The sequence below is a fragment of the Tamandua tetradactyla genome, chromosome 6 (genome assembly GCF_023851605.1).
Source record: "Tamandua tetradactyla isolate mTamTet1 chromosome 6, mTamTet1.pri, whole genome shotgun sequence".
Lineage (NCBI taxonomy): Eukaryota > Metazoa > Chordata > Mammalia > Pilosa > Myrmecophagidae > Tamandua > Tamandua tetradactyla.
The window spans coordinates 179,523,585-179,549,591 of NC_135332.1; the positions used below are offsets into that span (position 1 = coordinate 179,523,585).

Genomic DNA, 26,007 nt, shown 5'->3' on the forward strand with positions numbered 1-26,007 from the left:
AGAGAAGTGCTTCTCCCAGCACGTGAAGACAGAGCCTGGAGGCGCAGGCATGGGTGTGGGCCTCTCCAAGTGGACTGTGGACTGCATCCTGTGGTGAGCTCCGCACCTTAGGCAGGAGGGGACATTTAGGACAGCAGGGTAGAAGGGCAGCGGCTGTAGGATGGACTGCACCTGTCTGTATGAGCATCGAAAGTATTTGTGTTTGATAAGGTGATTGTCCATCTGAAATGGGACTTTGCGAACCTGATTACAGCAACAGTGTCAGTGGACTGAACGTGTCCTGTGTGTGAGCTTGCTTCCTCAGGACTCGTCCCTTGCCACCCTGTCGTAGGAGTGCAGGCTTCCTGAGCACCAGCCATGAGCCAGGCACCGCGCTTGTTCCTTCTCAGCTGTTACTGGGATCCGCACACACTTGCAGGAACGGAGCTCAGGAAAGTCAAGCTGCTTGCGCGGACCCCACGGCTTCTTGGGGAAGAGCGGGGTTCAGAACCGAGCCAGCCTGTGCTGTAGAGCTAGCTCTGTGCCTGTCGCCGTTGGCCATGCTGCATCTCCGTAACTGCGTTTGCCTCTGCTCATAAAGCCCTTTTGCGTGCATTGTGGTTGACCCTCCAGTTGCTGAGAGAAGCGGATGGAATGTACCGTAGGCAGCAGCCTGGGGTGCCAGGAAAGACTGGACGTGTTGCGACAGGCCACCACGGGGACGCCGTGAACCGCTAGCGCTTGCACGCGCTTTGCCTCTGAATGTGTACACTTGAGACAGTGTGACGGTCCAGGGGACTGAGTCACCCCTGCCAGGTTTCACGTGGTGGAAGGCTCCTGAAAGGTCGATCATAGGATCTGGGGAAAAGATTACAACAAGGAGCGATCACAGAACAGGTACAAGGAAAGCAGGGCTTGTGTGGCAGTGGGCAGGAGTGCCACGGCTCTGCCTCTGCCCTGGGCTGTTGACAGATGCTGACCCAGAGTGGTGGGGGTGGAGGAAGGAGACCCCTGGCCTGTATTTGGGCCTGGGCGTGAGCACGCTCAGCACCAGCGAGGGCTGCAGGGCCCTGTGAGCTCGTGGGAGCAGGGTTGGCTGTACTGGCTTCTTGTAGAAGGCCAGCGCCTGGTGTGGACCCCGGGCGATCCTGGGGCAGTGTCTGGGCAGCAGGACTTCGCTAGTTTTCCTCACTTCAGTCTTCGTCTCCAGGATGATAAGAGCCTGTGGTCAGCACTGATCAGCTGTGTCACTCTGGGTGCAACTTTCCTTTATGTGCCGGCGTCCGTTTGTGAAATGGGGACAAGGCCCACCTCAGAGAGGGGTGGGGTGGGAAAGCGCAATAGGTGTGCATGCACGTGCATGTACGTGTGTGTGTCCGCACGTGTGTGTGCGTGTGTGCACGGGCACACATACACCCCAGAGCCTAAAGCGTTATCCCAGCTCGCTGTCTTCAGTTCGCTGTCTTGTTCTCCCCGACCCTGCCTCCGAGAGAGCTCTTTCCAGAGGCCCGGTGACCTCCAGGTAGCTGAAGGCAGGGCCACGCTGCGGGCCCCTTGTCTGACCCTCGGCACCGTGCCCATGGTGTGCTACAGGTGGCTGAATCCCCTGGCCTGTTGCTCCTGCTTCTGCCCTGCTGTCCCTGCCTCTGCCCCTGTCTGCTGCCTTTACCCCCCTACCCCTACCCCTGCCCTGCTGCCCCTGCCCCTCTGCTGTCCCTGCCCCCACCCCTGTCCTGCTGCCTCTGCCCCTGCCCCACTGGCCCTGCCCCTGCCTCTACCCCATTGTCCCTGCCCCTGCCTGCCACAAGGCCCAGTCTTTTGCCTTCCCCTTGGCTCTGATTCGGAGCAGAGGGTCTCATATTTTAAGTCCCTTTGCATGGTGGGGTATCTGCACTCGTGCCTCCAGTCCAAGCTCTCCGGAAATTGAGGTGTCTCCCAGCCGCGCCGCGCTGTCTTCATAGGGACAGCCCATAAGCCTCCCTGCCCGGGTCTGTTTGTGCCACACTCCTCTACCTCGTGATGGCAGCTGCGTCCTTCCTTGGACCCTAGAAATGCCCAGTAGGGCCCCCTCTCACTCAGCAGAAAAAGCTTTTCTCACTCAACAGAAAAAGCTTTCCGGGAAGCTCAAGCCTTGCAGTTCGCCGTGCCACCCTACCTGCCTTCTCGCGGACTCCCGCCCCCCAAGGAAGGTGCTCAGGCTTCTTTCTGCCTCTTCAAATGCACCTCAGCCCCTCCGCCCGGAACACGTCGCCCTGGGTGATGACTGCAGAGGCACTTCCCTCCTGGGGAGGCCTCTGACCAGCACACACCCAACTTTCACAGTCGCTTTTGGCTGCAGTTCTGTCCTCAGTGACACCCATTCCCCGCAGTGACACCCATTCCCCGTGACATGTTGTGTTGCCTGTGTGTTGTCCATTGCTGGCCGCGTCCACCAGAATAGGAGCCTGGTGCAGGTGGTGGGCGTGGTTTGTTCTGAGAATAGTCGTAAATAATTTAATCGCTGGGCCGGAGGCCCCTCCCCCAGCCTCGAGTCCCCACCTCCAGCCCCCAGCCCTCCCCCTGCCCCAAATCCCCTCTCCCCGCCCCGAGCCCCTCCTGGGCCCACCCATCAGGGCAGGGCCTCTGGGTGCAGCGTGGGCTGTGAGGGGGACAGTGCTGGCCACTGTAAGGCCTCAGTTCTGCAGCCGAAGATGACTCTTAAATAATTCGATATAACAAGTTTCACTGATATTTTCGAAATTCGTAATTCATTAATAGAGGGGAAGAAAGATCTGTTTTCTCATTTGTCATTTCAAAATCCTATTTTGGCCCATTTATTTCTATTTCATAGCTTATGAAAGTTAGTGAAATTATTTATTTCCTAGTTTACAAACACGATAAAATTATTTTTTAACATTTTCCCTCAGCCATGAGCCTTTATGATGGATATTTCCCTGCACAACGAAATGTTTAACGTCCAGTTAACATTGTCAGCTCTGAAAGGCCTATAATTTGAAAATGCAAACCTTTAGTTTTTAGGAGCTGATGGGATTGTTGTACATTTCTCTTAAAGACAGCGTGATTCTGTAATAAAAGTATACATTTGGTCTGGCCTTTTATGTTGGAAGCTTTTTAAATACTTCAATTATAGGCAAATGTATTGGATCTTTAATTCCTAAAGACTATTGTGTATTTCAAGTGTTAAGTTTGTGTTCTCTGTGTCCTGACATCCTTGGTGCCAGAAGGGAACATGCCGCTGGGGAGTTGAAGCTGGCTCCCCCCAGGGTCAGGACCTGTGCGCGCGTGCCGAAGCTGCTGCTGGGGCCGCGCTCTCCTCCGGGCCCCTGGGCCTGCATCTGGCCAGCATCTGCTCACTGCCGGACTTCTGTGCCTCGGGGCCCAGCCCAAGGTCCCCCAGCCTCAGGACCCCTTTATATTTCATGCTGTCAGAAATGAGTGAGGCCCACCAAGTGCTTTAGCAAATGTAATTTTATGTTTGTCAATATTTGTCACGTTAGAAATGTGATAAACAGAAACGTTTTGAAATACTAATCGTTAAAAGAGTGGCATTGCAAATCTCTTAAATGCCTGGTTCAGCGGATGACAGCTGCATCGTCGCAGCTGCTCTGCTTTCGGGCCGATGTGCTGCTGTTTGGGTTGAAGCGGCTGGAGCTACAGATGTGTACCTGGAACAGGGAAGAACATCTGATAGCCTTAGGCGCTCGTGCCTCTCCTTTCTCCTATACCCAGGTTTGGCAGGTGGTGTTGTTATAAAGAATACTTACCAGGTGGACTCTGAAATCGCGTCAACAACTTTTCGTTCTGTTACATTAAGATGCATTGGTCTCTCCTACACTTAAGGGATCTTTACCCATAAAGAACAAAGTTGAGACACAGCCACCTCTTTCCCCACATTAGATGAAGATAACCCGGTTAGTGGAATAGGTCCCAGGAGGGGCTCCGAAAGCGAGGCAGTGCCAAGGAAAGACCAAGCTGCGGAAGGCGGAGTCCACAGCCGGACTGTGGCTCTGGGTGTGTCTTCCTGCCCCGCCGTCTGTGGTCTGACTCTGGAGCTGCTTTTAAATGTTATGAGAGAGCAATTAGAAAAAGTAAGGCTCTTACTGAAAGCAGATGGGATTTGTTTCCCCATTTACCCTGAAGAAATTTCAAGTTTTCATTTATCTTTGACAATGAAAAAAATAAGCGTAACCCCAGGAAATCATTTTAGATGTTACTTTCCATTTATCCTGCTTTATATATAAAAACTGTTGATGGTTAATTATAGGTTAAATGAAGAAAGAGCGTCCTCCGTACATGCCTCTGGTGGCCGTCCCCCCAGGGACCCTGACCTGCCTGGCCCCTCACGCCCCTCTCCACGGGCTGGGCACCACCCTCTGCAAGGACGGGGCCTGCCCTCCTCGCGCTGTGTGTTATCAGACTGCGTCTGCACTGTCGCAGCATTTCACTCGGGAGTAATTGTGAAAATGAGCGTGTGCGGAGCGTGGGGCGCAGGCCGGGAGACCAGCCGTGGCTGCAGAGCCGTGCTGGCTTCAGGCGCTGGTGTAGGACGAAGGCTTTGGGAATTCTGGGCTGCCGGTGCGGCTGCAGCTGTTGCCTGGGAGATGCGTGCCAGGTCCCTCAGATTTTCTTGTCACATGATGAGCATTTAGTAAATTTTTGTTAAAATGTTTTAATTTTATCGTAATGTTTTCAGGTAAGATTTTCCTTAAAGAAGCAGGCCTAAAAAAATCAGAGAATTTTATCCTTTTTGTATTTACTTCAAATAGTACAGAATTTACTGATTTGATTTCTGCAGGGATATCCGACCCTACCTATCCCGCCAAAAAAAAATTACCACGGTCATTTCAGCAAAGCATTTTTATTCCAGACCGTTCCTTTGATTGTGAATAGCTTTTGGTCCCATGCTCACACTAGCCTTTCATTCATCACTTTGTTTGGAATAGAACTGGAGGAGAGAACAGATACAAGTCATCATCCATGGCTCCGTTCCTCTGAGTTTTTCTTACCTGCAAAGTGAAGTGATATACCTACTTGGGGTGGGGGAGCCGACTTGAGAGTTAAATGAGGCTTTCTGAATGTGCTGTGAACGAAGAAGGATTTACAACAAGAAGAGGTGATTGAATAGAGAGAACAGAGTACACATAAACGCTCCCCACCCCCTTGTTAAAATCCAGTATTGTGACAAACGAATTCTGAAGGATTCCCGAGAAAAAGGGAGTCGGTGGGACCAGGGCTGTGATCAGCCACCGTCCGACCAGACCCATTTAGGAGGTGGAGTGGCTCAGGGAAGACAGAAACCCCAAGCTGGAAGCAGGGAGGTGAGGAGGCTCGGGCCTTCTCGTGAGAGCTGGGGAGGGAGGCACATGGAGCCCAGGCTGGGGGCTCCACCCTCTAACCCGGTGCTTCTCAGCAGCCCAGTTAAGACAGGAAGAATGCAAGGCCAGACTCAGCCAGCACCGCCCTCTGGGGAACCAGGGACCTCAAATAGGGAAGATAGCTGCCTGCATACCCCACCCAGTTCTACATTCTGTCCCGTTTCCACAGCCACCAAAAGGCTTTTTTAAACAAGGGGTGGCATCCATGGACAAGCAAACTGAGAATCTCAAGTGTAAAAATCTCATGTAGCTAGAAGTCATATTTAAGATGTTAAGAAGCATCAGACTCAGCAAACTGAAAAAGTAGCATCTTGAGGGAAGAGTTCATAGAACAGAAGGTGATTATAAAATAAGTAATTAAATCTTGAGATGGCTAAGAAAACAGTATCTGTAAAAACCAGCTCAGTGAGGGAGCTGGAAATGGAGATGTCGTGGATGGCTAAGTGGACAGACAAATTGTGCCCAAGAGAAAAGTTCAATGGAAGTACCGAGAAGAGATTCGGAGGGGCCCAGGACCTCAGAAGTTATCTAGCTGGGCTTACCAGCATGAGAGCACAGGGTGGGGGTGCAGGGGGTGCAGGGGGTGCATGTGTTGAACAACAAAAGGCCATGCCAGTTGCCTGAAGAGACTGAATGTAACTTCGTTTTTCCCCAGAGAAGCTGTTCCTTGCCTCTGGTTGATGGGATCTGGGGCTGCTGGGAAAGCCAGGGGCGCTGCTGAGCTCTTGGGCTTCCTTTGTCCCCTGCTGATGGGAGAGGAGCTGGGCTGCTGAGCAGAAGACCTGGCTTCAGGGCCAGTGGGAGAGGACCTGCCCCTCCATCTCTGCTGACAGAGTTGAGGAGATTCTAGCCTGTCTCCTTGCCTGTTACTAGTATTTTAATTTGTATCCATGAGTGAAGACCATCTTAGCATTTTCCCTCTTTGCTGTGTGCTGGGTTTTTGGTCTATCCTTGGGAAATAGGACACATCTTTGGTTAATAGACATTTTGAGGCGCAGGAAATGAAATGCTGCGAAAGCAATTCAGATGGAACTGACAGGTATGAGAATGGGGCTCAGCTGTGCCCAGCGTCTCAGCTTGATGACAGTCCTGCAATAAATAATCAGAAACTGAGTGAAACGATAGCAACTGTCAGCTTAAAGTTTTCCCTTGTCAAAATGAAGGTTGTCTTATCACTAACCCATTGCTGGACCAAATTACACTGCCTTCATCCTCCTGTTGATTGGAAAACATTCCTCACCCCTGTGTTTTTAACGCTCAGCTGTGTTTGGGGGCTTCGCTGTCAACCTTGTGCTCTGTCGGAGTGTCCATGACCACTCAGGTCATTTCATAGGGAGACTGAGCTTGCTCCAAAAGCAGCTGTTGGTTCCATCCGTTTCTGAGCCTCAGTGCCTGTCCTTCATGGCTCTGAGCCACACAGGTGGGGACTGTCCGAGTTAAGTGAGCGCTTTCCAGTTTTATGAAGAGGCTACTCTCACTTTCCGGGTGCAGCAGAGCTCATGTTCTCCAGGACATCAGGGGTTTGTCCAAGGAGCTATTGTGGTGTCACTTCTGAGGCTTGTTCATGTGGGACTGCGTCTCGGAGAACGAAGTGGAAAGTCATGTTGGCCGCTTGGGGGCCGGATGCTACGAACGAGTGTCCAGGGACGTGGGCACTGCCCGGGCAGGGGAGCAGGCAGGGGAGGTTGGGGTAGCCGCTTGCAGGGCTTTGGCACGGGTCTGTTGGCTGATATCTCACACTGATGTTTTCTCAGAAGATGTGGTGGACTTTGTACTTCTGTTCTCAAGAAAAATACTCTAATAGCAGTTCTCATATTTAAAATCTTAAAGCCATGTTGTTTCCTTTGTGGCTGTTTCATTGGATTTTTTCCGTAGAAGTGTGGACATGCCTCTGCCCTTTTCCACTCGCCCCTCTTCTTTTCTCCCCACGATGCGTGTAAAATTAGAATCAAGGAAGGGAGAGAAGGAGTGGGGGTCCTCAGGGAGCCAGGCGGTGGGAAGCTGCTGCATTCTGGGGAGAGCAAGCGGACGTCCCGAGGGAGCCCCAGGGCTCTGCTCACAGCAAGACCGCATCCCTCCAGCCTGCATCTTCCGCTCGTGGCAGGGCCTGGGCGGCGGTCCGGCCTCGCGAGCCTCAGCGTCTCGGCGTGAAGCGGAGTTTCCATTCGGCTGGCATTGGCTGAGGGCGGTGCTGCTTTCCCTCTCCCTGTCAGGGCTCTCGCAGGCCAGCCCTCAGCTGAGGAGCATTTAAAATTAACTGTGCCCTCCTGAGCCTCTGGGGGGGAATGGCAGAAGACCACCTGGCGGAGTAGCCGTTGGGCAGCGCTTCCAGTCGCCAGTGCGACCTAGGGCAGCAGCACCCGGGAGCTCATGTCGCGTCCTGTGTGTCGGGCCGGAGCGTTTACGGTCACGGCCAGCATGCTGCACTGTGTTAATCGAGCAAGCTAGGATCACGGAGGCTGCCCTTTAGTTTACACGTGGAGGAAGCATTTCATATGGAGGAATGAATTCCAGCACAGGCATTTTGTTGATACTTACAAAGTTTACTTGATAAAACTGCTTGCAGACACACCCACTTCTCACCCAGGTTCCTGCCTCTCAAAATGAGCAGGAGGTGCTTGCGAGGAGAGAACGAACGTCTGTGACAGGAGGAGCGCAGCTCCCACTGCTTGTCTTTTTCTCGTAGGACTTGCCTCCCGTGCCGCGGTCCCTGGACTTGGAACGTGTGTCTGCTGCGTTCACTGGAGAAAGGGACACAGAAGAGAGCAGGGGTGGCATGGCCAGTGAGGTGGTCGTTCTGCTGACCGCTCTCTGTGAGGTTTTAGGCTGCTTTCTTCACCTCCTGATGTGCGGTACCCTCATCTGGGCAACCAGCCCGGCAGCTCTGCTTGGCTCGGGACTGCCGTGGGGTCTGCGGTCTCAGCAGTCCACAGATGGCGTCGGCTTAGGCGTGGCTACTCGTGGGTGATGGACTTCCTGCAGCCCTGCGCTGGTTGTTTCTGTTTTGATGAGAAACTTTGTACTTGATTGCATGAGGTTGGGATAATGTGGATATTTGTTCCCATGACAGTCAAGATGGCAAAGTTGATTTGATTTTCCCTAGGGAACTAAGGAGAGTGAGAAGGGGAGAGCTGAGAGGGTGAGTGGAAGCTCTTCCTCAGATACTCAAAATAGCAGAAACTGATTGTGGATATACTCATGCTTTAGTAGTCTGGATTTTCCACAGATCTGTTCCTGTAAGAAGTTATGCCTAACTCAGATAAGTTGTATGTATATAGTTTGTTTTGCTCATTTCAGAGTGACAGCGATCAGATGCTCCCTCCCTCTCGATATCTCAGAAATGTTCTATAGTAGAATTTAGGTGCTGTAGTTTGCAAGCTGCCGGAATGTGATATACCAGAAACAGAACAGCTTTTAAAAAGGAGAATTTATTAAGTTGCAGTTTACAGCTCTAAGGTCTGAAAATGTCCAAATTAAAGCAAGGGTAAAATGTCCAATCTAAGGCATCCAGGGATAGATATCTTGGTTCAAGAAGGCGGATGGAGTTCAGGGTTTCTCTCTCAGCTGGAAGGGCACATGGTGAACATGACGACGTCCGCTAGCTTTCTCTCCAGGCTTCTTGTTTCACAAAGCTCCCCCAGGGATGTTTTCCTTCTTTATCTCCAAAGGTCTCTGGCTGTGTGGTCCCTTGTGGGTCTCTCATTTTTTACTAAAGGGCTCCAGTGAGCAATCCCACCTTGAATGGCTGGAAATACATCTTCATGGAAACCATCTAATCAGAAGTTACAGCCCATAATTGGGTCACATCTCCATGGATAATCAAAAAGCTGCTACCCAGCAATATTGAATGAGGATTAAAGGGCATGGCTTTTCTGGGGTTCACAAAAGATTCAAACCAGCACAATAGGGGAGCCCATTCTTTGAAAGACCCTCAGCTTTCTGCATCCTCAGGCCTGGTGAGGGTACCGTGATCTCCTGTTGCACAGTCACCGAGGCCAAGTCGTGTTTGGTCAGCCACTTCCTGAGGGCACTGCAGGAGCACGATGAAATGAAACATTTCTCTCAGCCCTTGCTTTTAAGGTATTGAATGGAGGAGTGCCCACAATCTGTGGCGAGCAGTTCTCAGGCAGGTAATGGTAAAGGTGGAGCGGAGCCCCTGCCCTCTGCCTGTTGGAAGGTGGGTATGACTCATGTTGCCTCTTGTCCACTCTCGGGTGGGGCTGCGTGAGCCCCAGCACAGCCCTCTGCTCTCCACGCGCCGCCTTCCTCCGTGGCACGTGCTTTCCACATGTCCGTTAGCCAGTTATTGTGATTAGGTGTCAAACATATTTACTTACTGAATTGGGGAGCTCAGGGACAGGCCTTGGGTAATCCAAAAGCCTGAGGCATCGGCGGCAGGGCTGTGCCATCTCAGCGGAGCTTCTCGCAGTCTCTCTCAGTTCGCTTTAAGTTCCAGCACATGCCACTGAACGTGCTTAGACCACTGTCAGCCCCGTTGTCCTGTCTGATCGTCTTTGTTTCTGTTTTGTTTTAATGCAGTGGCACTGATTACTACGATTACGGACACGGGCTCAGCGAGGAGACGTACGATTCCTACGGTGAGTGACCCCCGGACGCCCCACAGGTGGAGGCACGAGGCCGCGCAGAGGCGGCCGTAACTGGGGGACATGCATGAAGACCCTTGGCCAGGGAGGAGTCAGCTTCGCCCGAGTTCCCATGCCTTGTGCCATTTCCAGAGGCTCCTTTAGTATTTAAATTAAACGTCTTAAGAGGTTTAAAGACATGGAGAAAATGGCATGAATTTAGTTTGATACTGGACTTAGATTTTCTATCTGGGTTGATTGCTAGGTGCTGATTTTCTCATTTAGAGACTAGTTTGCCAAACTGCAGACACTTGAGAGCACAGGTATTTGTGACGTGTCTTTACTTCTTGATAGCTGCAGCCCTCCCACCCCCATCTTTCTATTTTAATTTATTCCCACTCACAGATCCTCTAAAAATCACACGGGGAGCCGTTCCACGAAGGTCATGCAGGCACTGAGCCCGTGGGGTGTGAGGGTCTCTCAGGCTCGCGGGGACATGGCTGCAGCCACTCAGCTCGGTGGCGGGGAGGGGGGAGGGAGGGGTCCTGTCCAAGGCCTCGCTGTGCACAGGGCTGACGGGTCAGTGCAGAGACTGGGCGCGGCGGGGTGGGGACCGGGGAGTCGGAGTCCAGTTAGTGGACATTACAGCATTTCTCTGGACACAGCTGAAAACCATTTTCCAGCGCTCCTTTCTAAGGCGCTTTGTTCTGTCACCTGCCTGAAGCCCTGGTGGCCGCCCTCAGATTTTTTTGTTGTGAATCATAGCAGACACTTCAGAGAAACACGTTGGTTTACTGAATGCTGTCGACTTAAATTGATGCGAGTTAGCTTGAGGGGATGGTGCTGATCACGGGTCTGCATCAAAAGGAGAGGTCATTTTAACCATTTTTCCTTCACAGCTTTTTAAATTGGTCTCCGTGGCGGCCCGTGGCTGTTAACTTGCTGTATGTTGCAGCAGGGACCTTAGCCGTTTGCTGTCAGGGACGTTAACCGTTTGCTGCCAGCGACGCCTGAGAGTCTCGAGCTCAGGGCGGTGTTTAAAATTTCAAGACAAAAAGATGGTCTCATACTTTTGGTTGCTAATGTTGTCGTCCAGCACGCCTCCAGAAGGCGACCCGTGTCGCTGCTTCCTGTCCCCGCAGCACGCTTGGCGCCTGCCCTGCCACCCGCCTGCCTCTGGGGGGTGACAGCTGTTCCTTTCCCCATGCAGCTCCTGGTTCTCCCCATCCTCACAGATGCTTTTCTTCCTCCGTTTTGTTTTTGTTGCGGGGAACTGTCGGTGTCCCTGCCTGCGCCGCCGCCCGTCGGGGGAGGTGTCGGTGCCCGATGTGCAGCCAGGAGCTGCCATGGGACAGCCACGCCCCCTGCTCCTGGGCCTTGCTCCTGAGAAGACCATTTTGCTTGGTGCTTGTAGCTTTTTTCAGCTAAAATACTTGGGCTTCAGAGTGCGGGCTGCTCAGCGTGGCGTCGAGCTGGCGGTTGGTGGTCTGACTGTGCTTCCTCTCCCGGTTTTAGGGCAAGAGGAGTGGACTAACACGAGACACAAGGCCCCCTCTGCCAGGGCCACCAAGGGCTCCTACAGAGACCAGCCGTATGGCAGATACTGACCTCTGCCCGACGCGGTGACATAGCCACCCTCCTCCAGTCCTGTATACTGTTCAAAGTAATGTTTTTCTATGAACACTCCCTTTTTAATAAGTCAGATGCTTAAAATCGGAACGGATGGAGCTTAAAACTACTTTGTTGAGACATCAACCTCTGGGCAGAAAGAAAAAAAATGACATGTAAAATTTTGTTATTTCCAGTCTGTATATGAAAAAATAGGTCATCAAAAGGAAAAAAATAACTTTGATTAACTAGTGTTAAACAAAAAAAAATAGGTTTACTAAATATGTTAATCCATTCTCTTAACATAAGTCTCGCCTTTCATTTTAAAGGTTTCCACAGAATTTAGTTATTTTATCTTTCAGCCATATGCTAGTTTTTTTTTCTCTTGCCAACATGCGTAAAAAGGGAAACCAATTACAAGTGCAAATAATGTGGTATTCTTTTGTAACTCAAGTCTTGAAATGTTCTGTAGTGTTAAGCAAAGTCACCTCTTGCTTGATACTAAATAAACTTTTGAAAGAAATTTCGTGTGTGTGAGCTAACAGTTTCATGTTTTTCTTATTTAAAAAGGCCTTCATAAATAGCTGTAAACAGGGAAAGAATTCATTTAACCAACGCCTGTCATAAAAGGGTCACACTAAACATTGTACAGCTTATTTTAAAAATGGTATAAAATTAAATGTACCATTATATACTTACCATAGATTTAAATGCTGTTTAAAGAATCCAAATGGTATCAAGCTGCTTGAGTGGCACGTTAAAACTACGCAAAACCAAATCTTGTTTAAAAACTGGTTTTAAAATAACAGCTGGATTTTCTGGAAAAGATGTGATCAGTTTTCATCTTGTTGAGCGTTTTTTCACTAGTGCAACTTTGGATTTTTTATGAGAATTTTGGTACCTTAATGAACACCTCGCTCCATGCTGGAAGCAATGAGCACAAAGCTTTTAAAGGCATTCTGACTAAGTGAGGTCGCACTCGCCAAGGCTGAGGATGTGTAACCCTTAAACGGTCTTCATTTTCAAAGGTAAATAAATCAAATAAGATTTTAATCTCACTTAATTTATCTTAATATAACTAATAAAACCAGGGAGATTTTCATTATCCATGTTAGAAAAGTTTTAAGATCACCTAAATTCTCATTTTAAAAAGTTTAATTTGTTTTAGTAATCTAAAAAGCCTTAGTTTAGTCATTTTAATTGGGGCCAATTATTCCCTATTAAACAAATGTAAAACCTCATAACTAGTTATTTGTAATACATTATTTGTTTATAAATGCTATTAATTGAGGGCACTTCTTAAAACTGACAAATATTTAATAAAGTTATTCTTTAATCAGTTGTTTTAAGTTTTTTAATATTGTAGATAATGTAAAATGTTTAATTTTTTTTTTCTTGGTGGATTTCCCTCTCTTCGTTTTGAGTAAAAAGGTCTTTTCTTTTGTTAGGAAACGTGGGCCATCTTGGAATGTCAGAGGAACTGGTTGTGCACCTAGAGCAGGCAGGGTAAGTGCCTTGTCCCCATTGTGCGGATGTGATGTGGAAGATGAAGGTAATTTCATGCCTATTGAAAATTCCCCGTGATGGTTCCCTGTTACCAGCACTAGTCATTATGGCCAATTAACTCCTGGTCAGAAAAAGAAGCTTCCTGAATGCAAACAGGTCAGACCCAGCCAGCTTTATCATAAACTGCCGAGGACTGGAGGCTCGGTTCATCACAGTGAGCTTTTAAGTATCTGCATTTCTTTCTTCAGCAAAAGTAGAACAGCCTACTCAACAGCATGAAAGAACATTTCCGAATTATTAAATAATTTCCCAAACTTAATATATAATATGATCCCAGTTTTGTTTTTTAAAAACAGATCATGCATACTCCACGTGCTTACACATTTGCAAAAAGAAAAATGTGAGGATAGGCTTTAAATTTTTAGCAGTGATTATTTTAAGCTTGTGGAAGTATGATTTTTTGTGTGTGTTTTTATTTACTTTCTGAATTTTACAAAATAAAGTATCACTTTTATGAGATAAATATTATACAATGTGTTTTATAAAGTTGTTTCATAAAATTAAACAAGGATCTAGGAGTCTGCGAAGGAAGATTTTCAGTGGTTTGGTCTCACTTTTCATATATTCCTATTTTTTCTCAGTTGTCCAAGTCCCTGCTCTTCCAGAAGTCTCACTTAAAAAAAAATAATAAGTTTGTGTTTTAGTTCTGCACTTACTGAATGCCTTTTGGACAGTTCTCACTTTCCTCTCCTTACGGTGCAAATGCTGCGTGCCTCCTGTAGTTAAACAAGAGTGAGTAGAGTGTTGTGATCCCGTTCCAAATACAGGAAAGCAAGTTTCACCATCAAAGCTGAACACACACTTTAACCAACATTAGCCTGAAACAATCAAATCACATGTAAAAGAAATTCTTTTCACTCTCATAGACAAGTTCTCTTTTTTCGCTTCTTTTCTTGCATATGCCAGTCCTGGCATCATTTCAGTGTGCAATGTGATATTGGAAAAAAAAAATAATGTTTTTAGAAATTGATATAATAATAATAAATATACAGGAGTCATGGATAGTTTCTGAGAAGGCCAAACTTCAGATGGACTTCAAAGCTAGTTCTTGGAACTTGTGCAGTTTTGTTTCTTTTCTTCCTTCCTTTCTTTCTTTTTTGTTTAAAAGGAATCCATAACTGTCATCAGATTGTGGAAAGAGACTGTGATTCAGAAAGGTCAGGGACCCCGGGGTGATCTCCTGGCTGCAGGGTCTCCTCTCGCGTGGCCTATGCCCCCGAGACCTTACTGAAAGACATAGCCTCTCCAGGCCCTCGGAGTGTGTGCGTCATTCCCTAATCTTGGCTCTGGCCTTTGTCCCTGTCCCCCTTGGAATTCATTTATTTTCTTGTTTGAAGATCGCTTGGTGAACACGGGTCGCATGCTAAATGCAGAGGAGGCCCTGGGAGCACAGGCCCCTGAGGTGCAGCCCTTAGTGTTCAGGGATTCCACAGTCCAGTGGGCCCACCGGCAGGCAGGCCAGCCACTGCAGCCTCCCCCTGTGCCTTAGACAGCCGTCCCGTCCATCAGGACCTGGCCGTGCCCTTCCCATCTCAGCTAGGCCAGGCCGCGGTGCCTCTGCCCAGTTGCCCTCTCGGATGGAATCCTTGGTTTACTTTCCACATCTTAGCGGTGATGTCACGTGACGTGTTCCCGTAAGCTGCCATAACAAGCAAGCATTCTGGGCTGGGTACTGCGCTTACACGCTCCGTAAGTCATTCCATTGACTCCTCACAGAGAAAGGTACACATCATCTTCATTTAGTTTTTAACTTTTTTCCTAGACAATTTGTAGGTTTATAGAAAAAATTATGCAGAAAATACAGTTCCCTTACACTCCCACCGCCTCCCTTTCCATTGTTAACATCTTGCATTAATGTGGCACCTTTTTTTCAATTGATGAAAGAACGTTAGTATAATTGAATTATTAACTATACTGTATCATTTACATCAGAGCTCACAGTTTGTATTGTGCAGTTCTATGCTGATGTTTTTATTTGATTTTTATTCTAGTAATATATACAACTGAAATTTCACCTTTTAACCACATTCAGATATATAATTTGCTGGTTTTAATCACATTCACAATATTGTGATGCCATCAGGACTTTCTATGTGAAACTTTTCCATCACCCGTGCCGAAGCTGTGCACCAATTAAGCGTTCATTCCGTGCACCTGTATTCCAGCTCCTGACTTCATGAATTTGCTTATTCTAAGTATGTCACATCAGTGAGCTCATGCAGTATTTCTCCTGTTGTTTCTGACTTACTTCACTCAACCTGAATGTCTTCACAGTTCATCCTTTTCATGGCTGAACAATATCGCGTCATGTGTACGTGGCACATTTTGTTCATCCGTCCATCTCCGTTGAAGGACACTTGAGTTGCTTCCATCTTCTGGCAGTTGTGAATAATGCCGCTGTGAGCATCAGTGGGAAAATCCCTGCTTTGAATTAATTTAGGTATATACCCAGAAGTCAGGTTGCCAGGTCATATGGTAATTCTGTACTAAATTTTCTGAGGAACTGACAAGCTGTCTTCCGCAATGGCTGCCCGACTTTACATTCCCATCAGCTGGGAGAGATTGTTCCCATCTCTCCACATACTCTCTAACATTTGTTCTTTGCTTTCTGAATAGTAGCCTTTCTGGTGGGTAGGAAATGGTCTCTCATTGTGGTTTTGATTTGTATTTCTCTAATGGCTAATGATGTTGGGCATATTTTCATATGCTTTTGGCTATTTGCATATCTTCTTGGGAGAATTACCTATTCACTACTTTTGCCCTTTTTAAAAATTGTGTTATTTGTCTTTTTGTTGTTGCAATGTAAGATTTCTTTATGCATTTTGGATATTAAACTCTTAATGGATAGCTGATTTCTAAATATCTTCTCCCATTCTGTAGGTTGTCTTTTTACCTTCATGATTGTTCTAGTTTGCAAGCTACCAGAATGCGATATACCAGAAATGGAACAGCTTTTAAAAAGGGGAAATTTATTAGGTTGCAAGTTTACAATTCTAAGACCATGAAAATTTCTAAATTAAAGCAAAATGTCCAATCTAAGTCATCAGGGAAAGATACCTTGGTTCAAGAAGGCCGATGAGGTTCAGGGTTTCTCTCTCATCTGGTAAGGCACATGGTGAACATGGTGATGTCTGCTAGCTTTCTCTCTAGGCTTCCTGTTTCATGACTTCCCGTGAAGGTGTTCTCATCTTCATCTCCGAAGGTCTTTGGCTGCATGGGCTCTTGTGATTCTTCTGGCTCTCTCATTTTTTCCAAAAAGTGTTTCATTTTTTAAAGGATTCTAGTAAACTAATCAGGACCCACCTGGAATGGGTGGAGTCACATCTCCCTCTAATCGAAGGTTAATACCCACAGTTGGGTGAGTCGCATCTCTGTGGAGATGATCTAATCAAATCTCCCCCCCTCCAGAAATACTGAATAAGGATTAAAGGACATGGCTTTTCTGGGGTACATCACAGATTCAAAGTGGCACAATGATGAAGTCCCATTTATCTATTTTTTTTTATTTTGTTGTCCATGCCTTTGGTGTGAACTCTTAGAAATGTAACACAAGTTTCTAAAGATGCTTCCTTATATATTCTTCTAAGAGTTTTATACTTTGGGTTCTTATATTTAGTTCTTTGATCCATTTTGAGTCAGTTTTTGCCTGTGTTATTTAGGGGTTCCCCTTCATTCTTTGCATATGGATATCTGGTTTTCCCAGCAGCCTTTATTGAAAGACTCCCAAGTAAGTGGAATTGGCACCCTTATCAAAAATCCCAGTTGGCCATAGGTGTGAGAGTCTATTTCTGAACTCTCAGTTTCATTGGTCTATGTTTGTCCTCATGCTAGGACCATGCTGTTTTGATTACTGTAGTTTTGCAGTATATTTTAAAATTGGGAAATATGAGTATTCCAGCTTCGTTCTTCTTTTTCAAGATGTTTTCGGCTATTGAGGGTCCCTTAGCCTTCCAAATAAATTTGAAAATTGGCTTTTGCATTTCTGCAAAGAAGGCTGTTGGATTTTTTGTTGGGATTGCTTTGAATCTGGAAATCACTTTGGATTGACATTTTAACAATATTTAGTCTTCCAAACCATAAACACAGAATGTTCTTCCTTTTACCAGTGCTTTGCAGTTTTCCCTGTATAAGTCATTTATACCTTGGTTAAATGTATTCCTAGATATTTGATCCTTTTAGTTACTATTGTAAATGGAATTTTCTTCTTAATTTTCTCTTCAGATTGTTCTTTGCCAGTGTATAGAAATACTACTGATATTGGGGTGTTGGTCTTGTATCTGCCACTTTACTGAATTCGTTTATTATTGGATAGCTTAGTCACGGACTTTTCACGATTTTCTACATACAGGATCGTATCACCTGCAATTAGGGAGAGTTTTACTTCTTTCTTTCCAATTTAGATGGCTTTTATTTCTGTGGCTTGCCTAACTGCTCTGACTAGAGCTTCCTGTACACTGACAGATCCCGAGAGTGGCAGTGGGCATCGTTGTCTGGTTCCTTACCTTGGAGGGAAAGCGCGTGGCCTTTCCCCATCGTGTGTCGAGTGTGGTAGCTGTAGGCTTCCACCTATGCCCATTATCTGTTACCATGTTCAAGATGTTTCCTTCCATCCATAGCTTCCTAAGTGTTTTTACTTAGATAGGTGCTAGATTTTGTCACATGCCTTTCCTCTATCAAAGTGATCATGTTCTTTTTTTCCCTTCATTTTGTTAATGTACTGTATTACATGAATTGATTTTCTTGTGTCAAACCATCCTGGCAAATCTTGGATAAACCCCACTTGGTAATGGGGTATAGTTCTTTCTAATGTATTGTTGGATATACTTTGCTAGTATTTTGTTGATTTTTTGCATTTATATTCATAAGAGATACTGGTCTGTGATTTTCTTGTGGTATCTTTATCTGGCTTTAGTATTACTATGATGTTGGCCTTATAGAATGAGTTGGGAAGTTTTCCCTCCTCTTTAAGATCTTGAAACAGTCTGAGCAGGATTAGTGTTAATTCTTCTTGGAATGTTTGATAAAATCCACCAGGAGACCCAGCTGGTTGGTCCTGGGCTTTCCTTTGTTGGGGGATATTTGTCACTCGTTCGGTTTCTTTTCTAGCTGTTCATCTGCTGATATCTTCCATTTCTTCTTGAAATAAGAGATATTGGTCTGTGATTTTCTTGTGGTGTCTTTATCTGCCTTTAGTATTACTGTGATGTTAGAATGGGCATAGCCCAAATACCTCTAAAGAGTGGGAGAAAGATCAAAGGTAATGGTGGAGTTATACATAGAAGGTAGGCAGTTTTGAGTGTTTTCAGGAATTTTTCCCTTTCATCTAGGCTATCTGATTTGTTTGTTGTTCGTAGTATATACTCTTATCCTTTTTATTTCTGTGGGGTTGGTAGTAATTGGTAGTAATTCATTTCTGATTTTAATTTTGTGTTCTCTTTCTTTTCTTTGTCAGTTGAACTAAAGGTTTGTCTGTTTTATCTCTTCCAAGAAACAACTTTTGGTTTGTTAACTCTCTGTACTGTTTTTTAATTTTCTGTTTCATTGATCGCCACTCTAATCTTCATTATGTCCTTCCTTCCTTCCTGTTTTGGGTTTAGCTTGCCCCTCTTTATTTTTTATTTTTTTATTTTTTTAAAAAAAATATGTGATATATAACATATATACAAAAAAGCAATAAATTTCCAAGTACATTTTAAGAAGTAATTTTAGAACAGATTTTAAATTTTGGTATGAGTTACAGTTCCAGCATTTTTCATTTTTTTCTTCTAGCTGCTCCAAGACACTGGAGACCAACAGAAATACCAATATAAAGATTCAACAGTCATACTCATTTGTTAAATCCTATCTTCTCTGTTATATTCCTCCTTTTCTTTTCTTTTGTGAAAAATAGCATATATATAAAAAAGCAATAAATGTCAAAGTATATCACAATAATTAGTTGTAGAACAGATTTCAGAGTTTGATATGGGTTACAATTCCACAATTTTAGGTTTTTACTTCTAGCTGCTCTAAGGTACTGGAGAATAAAAGAAGATGAATGTTAATGGTTCAGCACGCATACTCATTTGTTAAGCCCGACCTTCTCTGTATAACTCCACCATCACCTTTGATCTTTCTCCCACTCTTTAGAAGTATTTGGGCTATGCCCATTCTAACTTTTTCATGTTGGAAGGGGCTGTGATAATACAGCATAGTGAAATAGAACTAGTTGATATTCTGGAGAGGCTGGCCCCCCTGCATCTCAGGACTTATCTGGTCCAGGCATGCATCTGAAGGCTTGAGGTTTTTAGAAAGTTACCCTAGTGCATGGAACCTTTGTAGAATCTTATGTAATACCCCCTAGGTACCCCTACATAAGATCAGTCTTTGAGACTGGCTGGAATGGCTTTGGTTGGGGGTTGGCAAGTTATGATAGGTAGCAAGGTCTAACTGAAGCTTGCGTAAGACCTCCAGAATAGCCTCTTGACTCGATTTGAACTCTCTTAGCCACTGATACCTTATTTGTTACACTTCTTTTCCCCCTTTCAGTCAGGATGGGATTGTTGATCCCATAGTGCCAGAGCCAGGCTTATCCCTGGGAATCATCTCTCATGCCACCAGGGAGACTTTCACCCCTGGATGTCATGTCCCATGTAAGGGACAGGGCAATGGTTTCACTTGCAGACTTGGGCTTAGAGAGAGTGGTGCCACATCTGAGCAGCAAGAGAGGCCCTCTGGAAGTAACTCTTAGGCATGCCTGTAGGTAGGCTAAGCTTCTCTGCTACATACATAAGCTTCACAAGAGTAAGCCTCAGGATCAAAGGCTTGGCCTATTGATTTGGGTGTCCCTAAAGTTTGACATAGCATCAGTGGTAAAATGTAATGTAATGGCTCTATATTTTTTCTCCCATCCCTCAAGGGACTTTGCCCATACTTTTTGATTATGTGCTTAATATGCTCTGGGATGTATCCAGGGATTGCATGAGGCTCTACAGGATTAAAGGCCCTCATTCTTATTCTGGGCTCCCTTGTTTGATCGTTTAATTGGTCCAGATAGGTTGAGTTAGATTTATGTGCTATGCCGCTCTTTTTCTAAATCCCCCTATTGTGAGGGTAGGTCTCCAATTTGAGATGTTTCTTCTTGTTTAATGTAAATGTTTAGAGCTTAGGTTTCTCTCTCAGTACTGACTTTGCTGCATCCTGTGAATTTGGGTGTGTGGTATTTTCATTTTCATTTGCCTCAAGATATTTCCTAATTGCATTTGCTATTTCATCTTTGACCAATTGGTTGTTTGAGTGTGCAGTTTACTTTCTACATATTCATGAATTTTGCATTTCTCCTGCTATTATTAATTTCTAGCTTCATTTCACTGTCATTGGAGAAGATGCATTATATGATTTCAATATATTTTAATCTGTTGAAACTTGGGTTTTGGCTTAGCTTATGGTCTGTCCTGGACAGTGGCCCCTGTGTGTGTGGCTCTGTTGGGTGCAGTGCTCTAGGAATGTCGGTAGGTCTGGCTGGTTTGTCGTGTTGGTCGAGCCTTCTTTTCCCTTGTTGACCATCTGTCTCGAAGTCCCATCCATTGAGAGTGATGTAGTGACTTTCCTTCTTTGAATGTAGAACCATCTATTTCTCCCTTCAGTCGCCTTCATTTTACAAAGGAAGAAATTAAGCTTCAAGAGGTGAAGTCATGTATTCAGGGTCACTTTGTGACTGGTGGAGCAAAGATTTGAACTCAGCTACTTTGATCCAGAGTCTCTGGTCTTAAACACACTGTTCTGTCAGTTCTCTGCCAGCACAGGTCCCTCAGGAGAACAGAGGCTCCTCAAGGGCAGGAAGTAATCTCGCGGTCTCTGATATGCCTCCTAGTCACTCACCACGCTGAGCATTGGCTAGACATTAGGACTGATAACCCCCTTTCTCCAGCTCTCTCCCACCCGGCCCCCCATTTCTTCCTGCAGAGACCTTTGACTTTGTTTAGATTCCAAATTTCCTTAGACTCCGAGTATTCCAGGCTGACCAGCGTTGGCATGTGTTCAGCCTCACGTAGGGAGTTCTGCCCAGCCTGAGGCGGGGGGCATGCAGTTCCTCCCCCCAGGGCTGGAGGAGGGGTGCTGTACCTGTGTGCTCTCCAGGTGCGCAGGGCAGGGCTGGATGTCGGGAAAGGCTGGAGGAGGGATTCTCAGGAGGAGCCACGCCCCAGCTCTGCCCATGACCAGCTCGTGGACGTGGCAGGTCACCCAGCCACTCGGAACTTCAGCCTAAACTGGCGTCTCCCATCCGTAAAGGGCAGCGACATTGACACCTGCCTCGGTCTTGCTGTGACGGTTAGAAAGAAAACCTTTCACTCTTATGTATTGGTAAAGGTAATATTTGGAATTATAGGAAACAGGATCAGTTATATGACAACAAAAGAGCGAGTGCTGGCTAGATAGGCAGGGGACACAGACGGAAGCGTCTCATAGGTCCTGCTAAGAAGCTGTCCAGTGCAGCCTCTCCTCTCCTCCCCTTGCGGCTCGCCCCACTCCATCCTCTGGCTGGGACCCTGCTCCTTCCGTCCGTGCCCCCAGAGGACTGGGGTGAACCTCTGTTTGCACCACTTGTGATCCTGGAGCCACACGTGGAGTGCCTGGGAAAGCAGGGCCCTGCCTTTTTCATCCTCTCGTCCCCACCTCTCAACACAGCGTCTGCCGCGGAGGGAGCTTTAATACACGCTCACTGAGTGGAGTGAGATTTAATACACGCTCATTCAGCATGAGCAAATGGCGTCAGCATGAGCAGTAGGGTGCCCCTCCGGCCTGTGAGGAATGCTCCAGGGGGAAAGAAAGATTCAGATTTGTTGATACTCTTAGAAATCACATAATCTCTCTCCCTCAGTGTAACCCAGGGCTGATGTGCAGAGAGTCTGCCAGGACCGAAAACTGATGATTTTAAGAAAATTTGAAGAAAAAGTAAAAATGTAGTTAAAAGTTTAATCAAAATATAAGCCATTTTATAGGGTGTATGTGATGAATGAAACTATTAATGTTTATTATTTTCCATGCAGATATTTAAATTGATATCCATTGTCTTAAGAGGATAGAAAAGAAAAAATCCATCATTATCTTCAAAGTGACCAAGTTTATGATTGTTTCTCTTCCTCTTTGACTGGGAAAAGCTGCAGCTCATTTCTAAACCTGAGTTCCCCCCTTTCTCTAAAAGAAGCTGATTGCTAATGGGAGCCCTGGCTCGTGATTGCCCGGAATTGTCTCTTTCGGTGATGAGATTGTGTTTCGGAGCGCAGGATGAGGAGCCCTTTGGCGGGTCCCAGCGGCTCCCAGGATGAAGCCTAGGCTTCCCAGCTGTGAACAGAAAGCCCGCATGACCTTGTCCCTGCCTGCCTCTCCCGCCTTCTCCAGTGCTCCACTCGACCCCAGCCCACTTTGCTCTAGCACTGCTGGGATGGACCTCCCTTGGGCTTTCCATAGCTGAGCCCTTCTCTGCTTGGAATCGCATGTCCTTACCCCACTCGCCCAGCTCTAAATCAGGTCGGTTGTTACTGGTCAGTCCAAACTTGGAGGCGCAATGTCCCTCATCACCTCCTCCAGGAAGCCTTCCCTGACCCCTGTCTCTGTCTGTGGCCTGGCTGTTGGAGTGCTATCTGAGGACCCTCACAGCACATTAGAATAGCTCCTGTGATGGGCTGTTTACCCTCCTTTCTCCCCCTGCCCTCCCTCTGTGAGTGCAGCCATCTCGCATAAGCCTTGGCAAATGGTGACTGAACAGGCAATGGAATGAGTGAGGGAGTAAAATGAATGAATGCAATGCAGTGCCCCACAGTACAGGAAAGGGACTGGAATTTTTTCAGCCTTACTGGGTCAAGCTAGATTCATTTTCCATTTGTGGAGCACTCAACAGGCTATTACACACCATCATATGTGAGTAGAAGCTCACGTGGTCACCGTGAGTGGTAGGATCCATCCCTTACACACCTGTCTGTGTCTGCACCTAACGCAGTTCCAAGGACTGCCAGCACTCAGGAAAGGAGATGGGACGAAGGAAGCCGATGCCATTGCAGGTGGACAGAGCTGGCAGAATTATCTGAAGCTCTGCTCTTGTGAAATGCTTGTCTTTCACCCCCACTGCAAGGCTTTAGGCTCTTCAGAAATGGGGCCTGTGTATCTCTGAATCCCAGCACTCTGCCTGGCACATAGCAAAACAGACAGGTGCTCAGTGAGGAACAAATGTGAGAATGAATGAATGAATGAAGAAAATGAGCCAGTGATTCTTAAAATACTAACACTGAGCTCATTTCAGTGGTACTTTGGTTTCACAGTGGAAAAGTGCTATCTACTTCTGTAAATTCTGGCATTTTTTAGCGGGAATTACGAAGTTTGAAAATGAAATTGTTTTCTTTTTAATAGCCAATACTTGTGCTTGGTACAAAATCCAAAACTTTGGAAACTGTATGTAAGGAGAAGTCAGCCTTAGTTCCCAACTCTGCCCCCAGCCACCCAGAGGCAGCTGTTTTGTTTTTTGTGTATCTTTACAGAGATAGTCTACACTTATTTTTTTTTCAATTTAGTTATGTGCCCACAGTTTTAATTGTTTACATACAAAACAGTACAGTTCTCTACCTGCTTTTTTCAATTTAGAGTACATCATGGAGCTCATTTATACCATAAAGCTGCATTTTCTTTTTTGTTGGTTGAATAATATTCTCTAATGTGTATGAACTGTAATTGGACAGACATGGCATATGTTTCTCTCAACTAAAGGCAGAGCTGGGAAGCATCGCGATCCTGTCCCCGTGTCTGTCTGTCTGTGGGATAGCTGCCTAAGGTAGCCTCACTGGGCCATCCTGTTCTTATAGGTGTTAGGTACAGCAGCCCACAAAGCCGAGGCGCCTCCTAATATGCTCTTCTGCAGGGGCGGGAACTCTGGGTGCCGCGTATTGGTGAATGCACGGCTTGGTTAGCACCTGCGGCCGCACCGAAAGCCCATCTGCTCCAGGTGGGTTGAAACGCCTGGAACGCAGGGCCTGCTCACTGGCTTGTGGACAGTCGGACACCTGCAGGGATGAGTGGGAAAGCCCAGGCTTGCCTGCCACAGCCGGGGCCCCCTGGCTGCTGCTCCGTATGGAGCCCGCTGCCCTCCGCCTCCATCCGCAGGTGCGTCCGCAGGAGTGTCTGCGGGAGTCAGTGAGGTCAGGCCCTGCACTGAGCATTGGGGGAGGCCTCTGCCCTCGAGCCTCGGTCTCCCAGGAGCTCTGCCCCCCTTTTCCTCTTCTCTGGTTACCAGGATCCCCCCCGTTCTTCAAGCTCTCCTCTTCCTCCTTCACCCAAACAGCCTCTCTGTCTCCTCTTCCCCTGGAGCACCGGCTGCTTCCGCCGGTCGGGAGCTGCCCCACGCTCACATCTCGGACACCTTCAGCCCTTGTCGGGCCATTCAGGACAGCCCTGTGGCAGGTGTCTTCCCAGCCCCAGTGTCGGCCTGCGGCGGCGGAGCGCGCCACCCTGCAGCTCCGGGCGGGGGCGGACAGCCCCGGGCCTCGGGCCCTCAGTGGTCAGGGGAGGCTGAAGGCTCAGGAGTGTGCGGGGGCGAGGATGGGGCAGGGGGCGGGGGCGCCCTCCGCGGAAGGGGGCGGGGAGGGGGAGGAGGGGGAGGGGGAGGGCGCAGAGGCACCGGAACCCGAGGGGGGTGAAAGCTCCGAGGAGACCTTGCGCGGGGTGGGGGGCGAGCACCGGCCGCAGCAGGTGGGGGAGGGGCTCCGCGGAGGCGAGGGCGTCCTCGGGGGCTGGGCTCGGGGGTCGTGACCCGGCCGCGGGCTGCTGGGGCGCCGGCCTCGGGACCTAGGCCTCCGGACGGACGCGGGCCGGGAGCGCGCGGGCCCAGCCCCGACTCGCAGCGCGTCCCCGCCGCCGCCGCCTCTTCTTTGCTGCTGCGGTCTGCTCTGGAGCTCGCGCAGTTCTGCTGTGCCGAGCACATCAAATAAGTGCTCTGATTTCTCCGTTAATAAAAGAAATATCTCAATACAACTGGTCTGCGGTTAAAGACTTCGGGTGAAACAAGCCCTGATAAATGTCACATGCGGCGCATGCAGTCTTCACCCTGCTAAGTCAGCATTCATCTGTCCTTACTGAACACGAGTATTTTGTCCTTAATTTCAACAATTAGTTGTTTTGCATTGTGTTCATAAATATCTTTATTCCTGTTGAATTTCTACTTGTCTCCTTCCTCTGCTTAAATCACTTCAGTCCCAACAGAGCATATAGTAATTGTTTCTTGATGTATACAAATATATTTTCATTTTCCTGTCTTTCAGGAACTTTCCAATTATGGACTGCTAAAGAATAGTGAACTCACCAATGTGCCTCGTCAGTAAACAGATCCACTTGGGAACTTGAAAATCATCTTAATTTTTTCTTGATTTGCAGCAGTTTTGTGTTCTGTGAAATGTTTTACAAAAGTGGTATGCTTTTTAATTTAGAAAGTCTGTTACAAAAAGGAAAGAAAACCAATCTTGTTTTGTTGTCTCTTAGTAACCAAAAAAATGATTTGTGTAGTAGTTAATAAAGGCTGTCCATTTAAATCTCTTCTACTTTAACATAAACCTAGAAAAGCAAAACCTTGTTATTTCAGTGCAAGAACCATATACGGCCTCCATTCAACTGCAAGATGTCAAGATTCTGCACATATTCCAGATTTGAAATTGATTTATCCATCTCAGTTATGGACCTACAAATATGAAAGTGTTATGCTGTCACATAAAGGGTAATTATAAAGGCTTCTACAGGAGGCAGAGGGGTTCAGGAAGAATAGTATCTGATTTTCCTGCCTCTCTGTAATTTGTTAGGGAACATAAATGTCAAAACCCCTGTGAACAGTGCAATTCTGTTCATTCTGTTTTCATCATTTACTGGTGCATTGTGAT

At 47.0% G+C, this 26,007-nt stretch overlaps 1 protein-coding gene across 2 annotated transcripts in view; it reads left to right on the forward strand.

The window, feature by feature from the left end:
* The window catches only part of KHDRBS3 (KH RNA binding domain containing, signal transduction associated 3), a 198,473-nt gene extending 172,713 nt beyond the window's left edge, over positions 1-25,760 (forward strand). Inside the window, exons 8-11 of one of the 2 annotated variants that reach the window (XR_013178562.1) lie at positions 9,894-9,952; positions 11,453-11,600; positions 12,994-13,051; positions 25,399-25,760. Coding sequence is in view for 1 of the 2 variants with exons in the window: in XM_077167749.1 (XP_077023864.1) it covers positions 9,894-9,952; positions 11,453-11,544 (151 nt within the window). In the remaining variant the exon portion in view is untranslated. Of the gene's footprint in view, positions 1-9,893; positions 9,953-11,452; positions 12,069-12,993; positions 13,052-25,398 lie in introns of those variants that run through there. The other variant, XM_077167749.1, reaches the window with a different exon arrangement.
* The last annotated feature ends 247 nt before the right edge of the window (positions 25,761-26,007 follow it).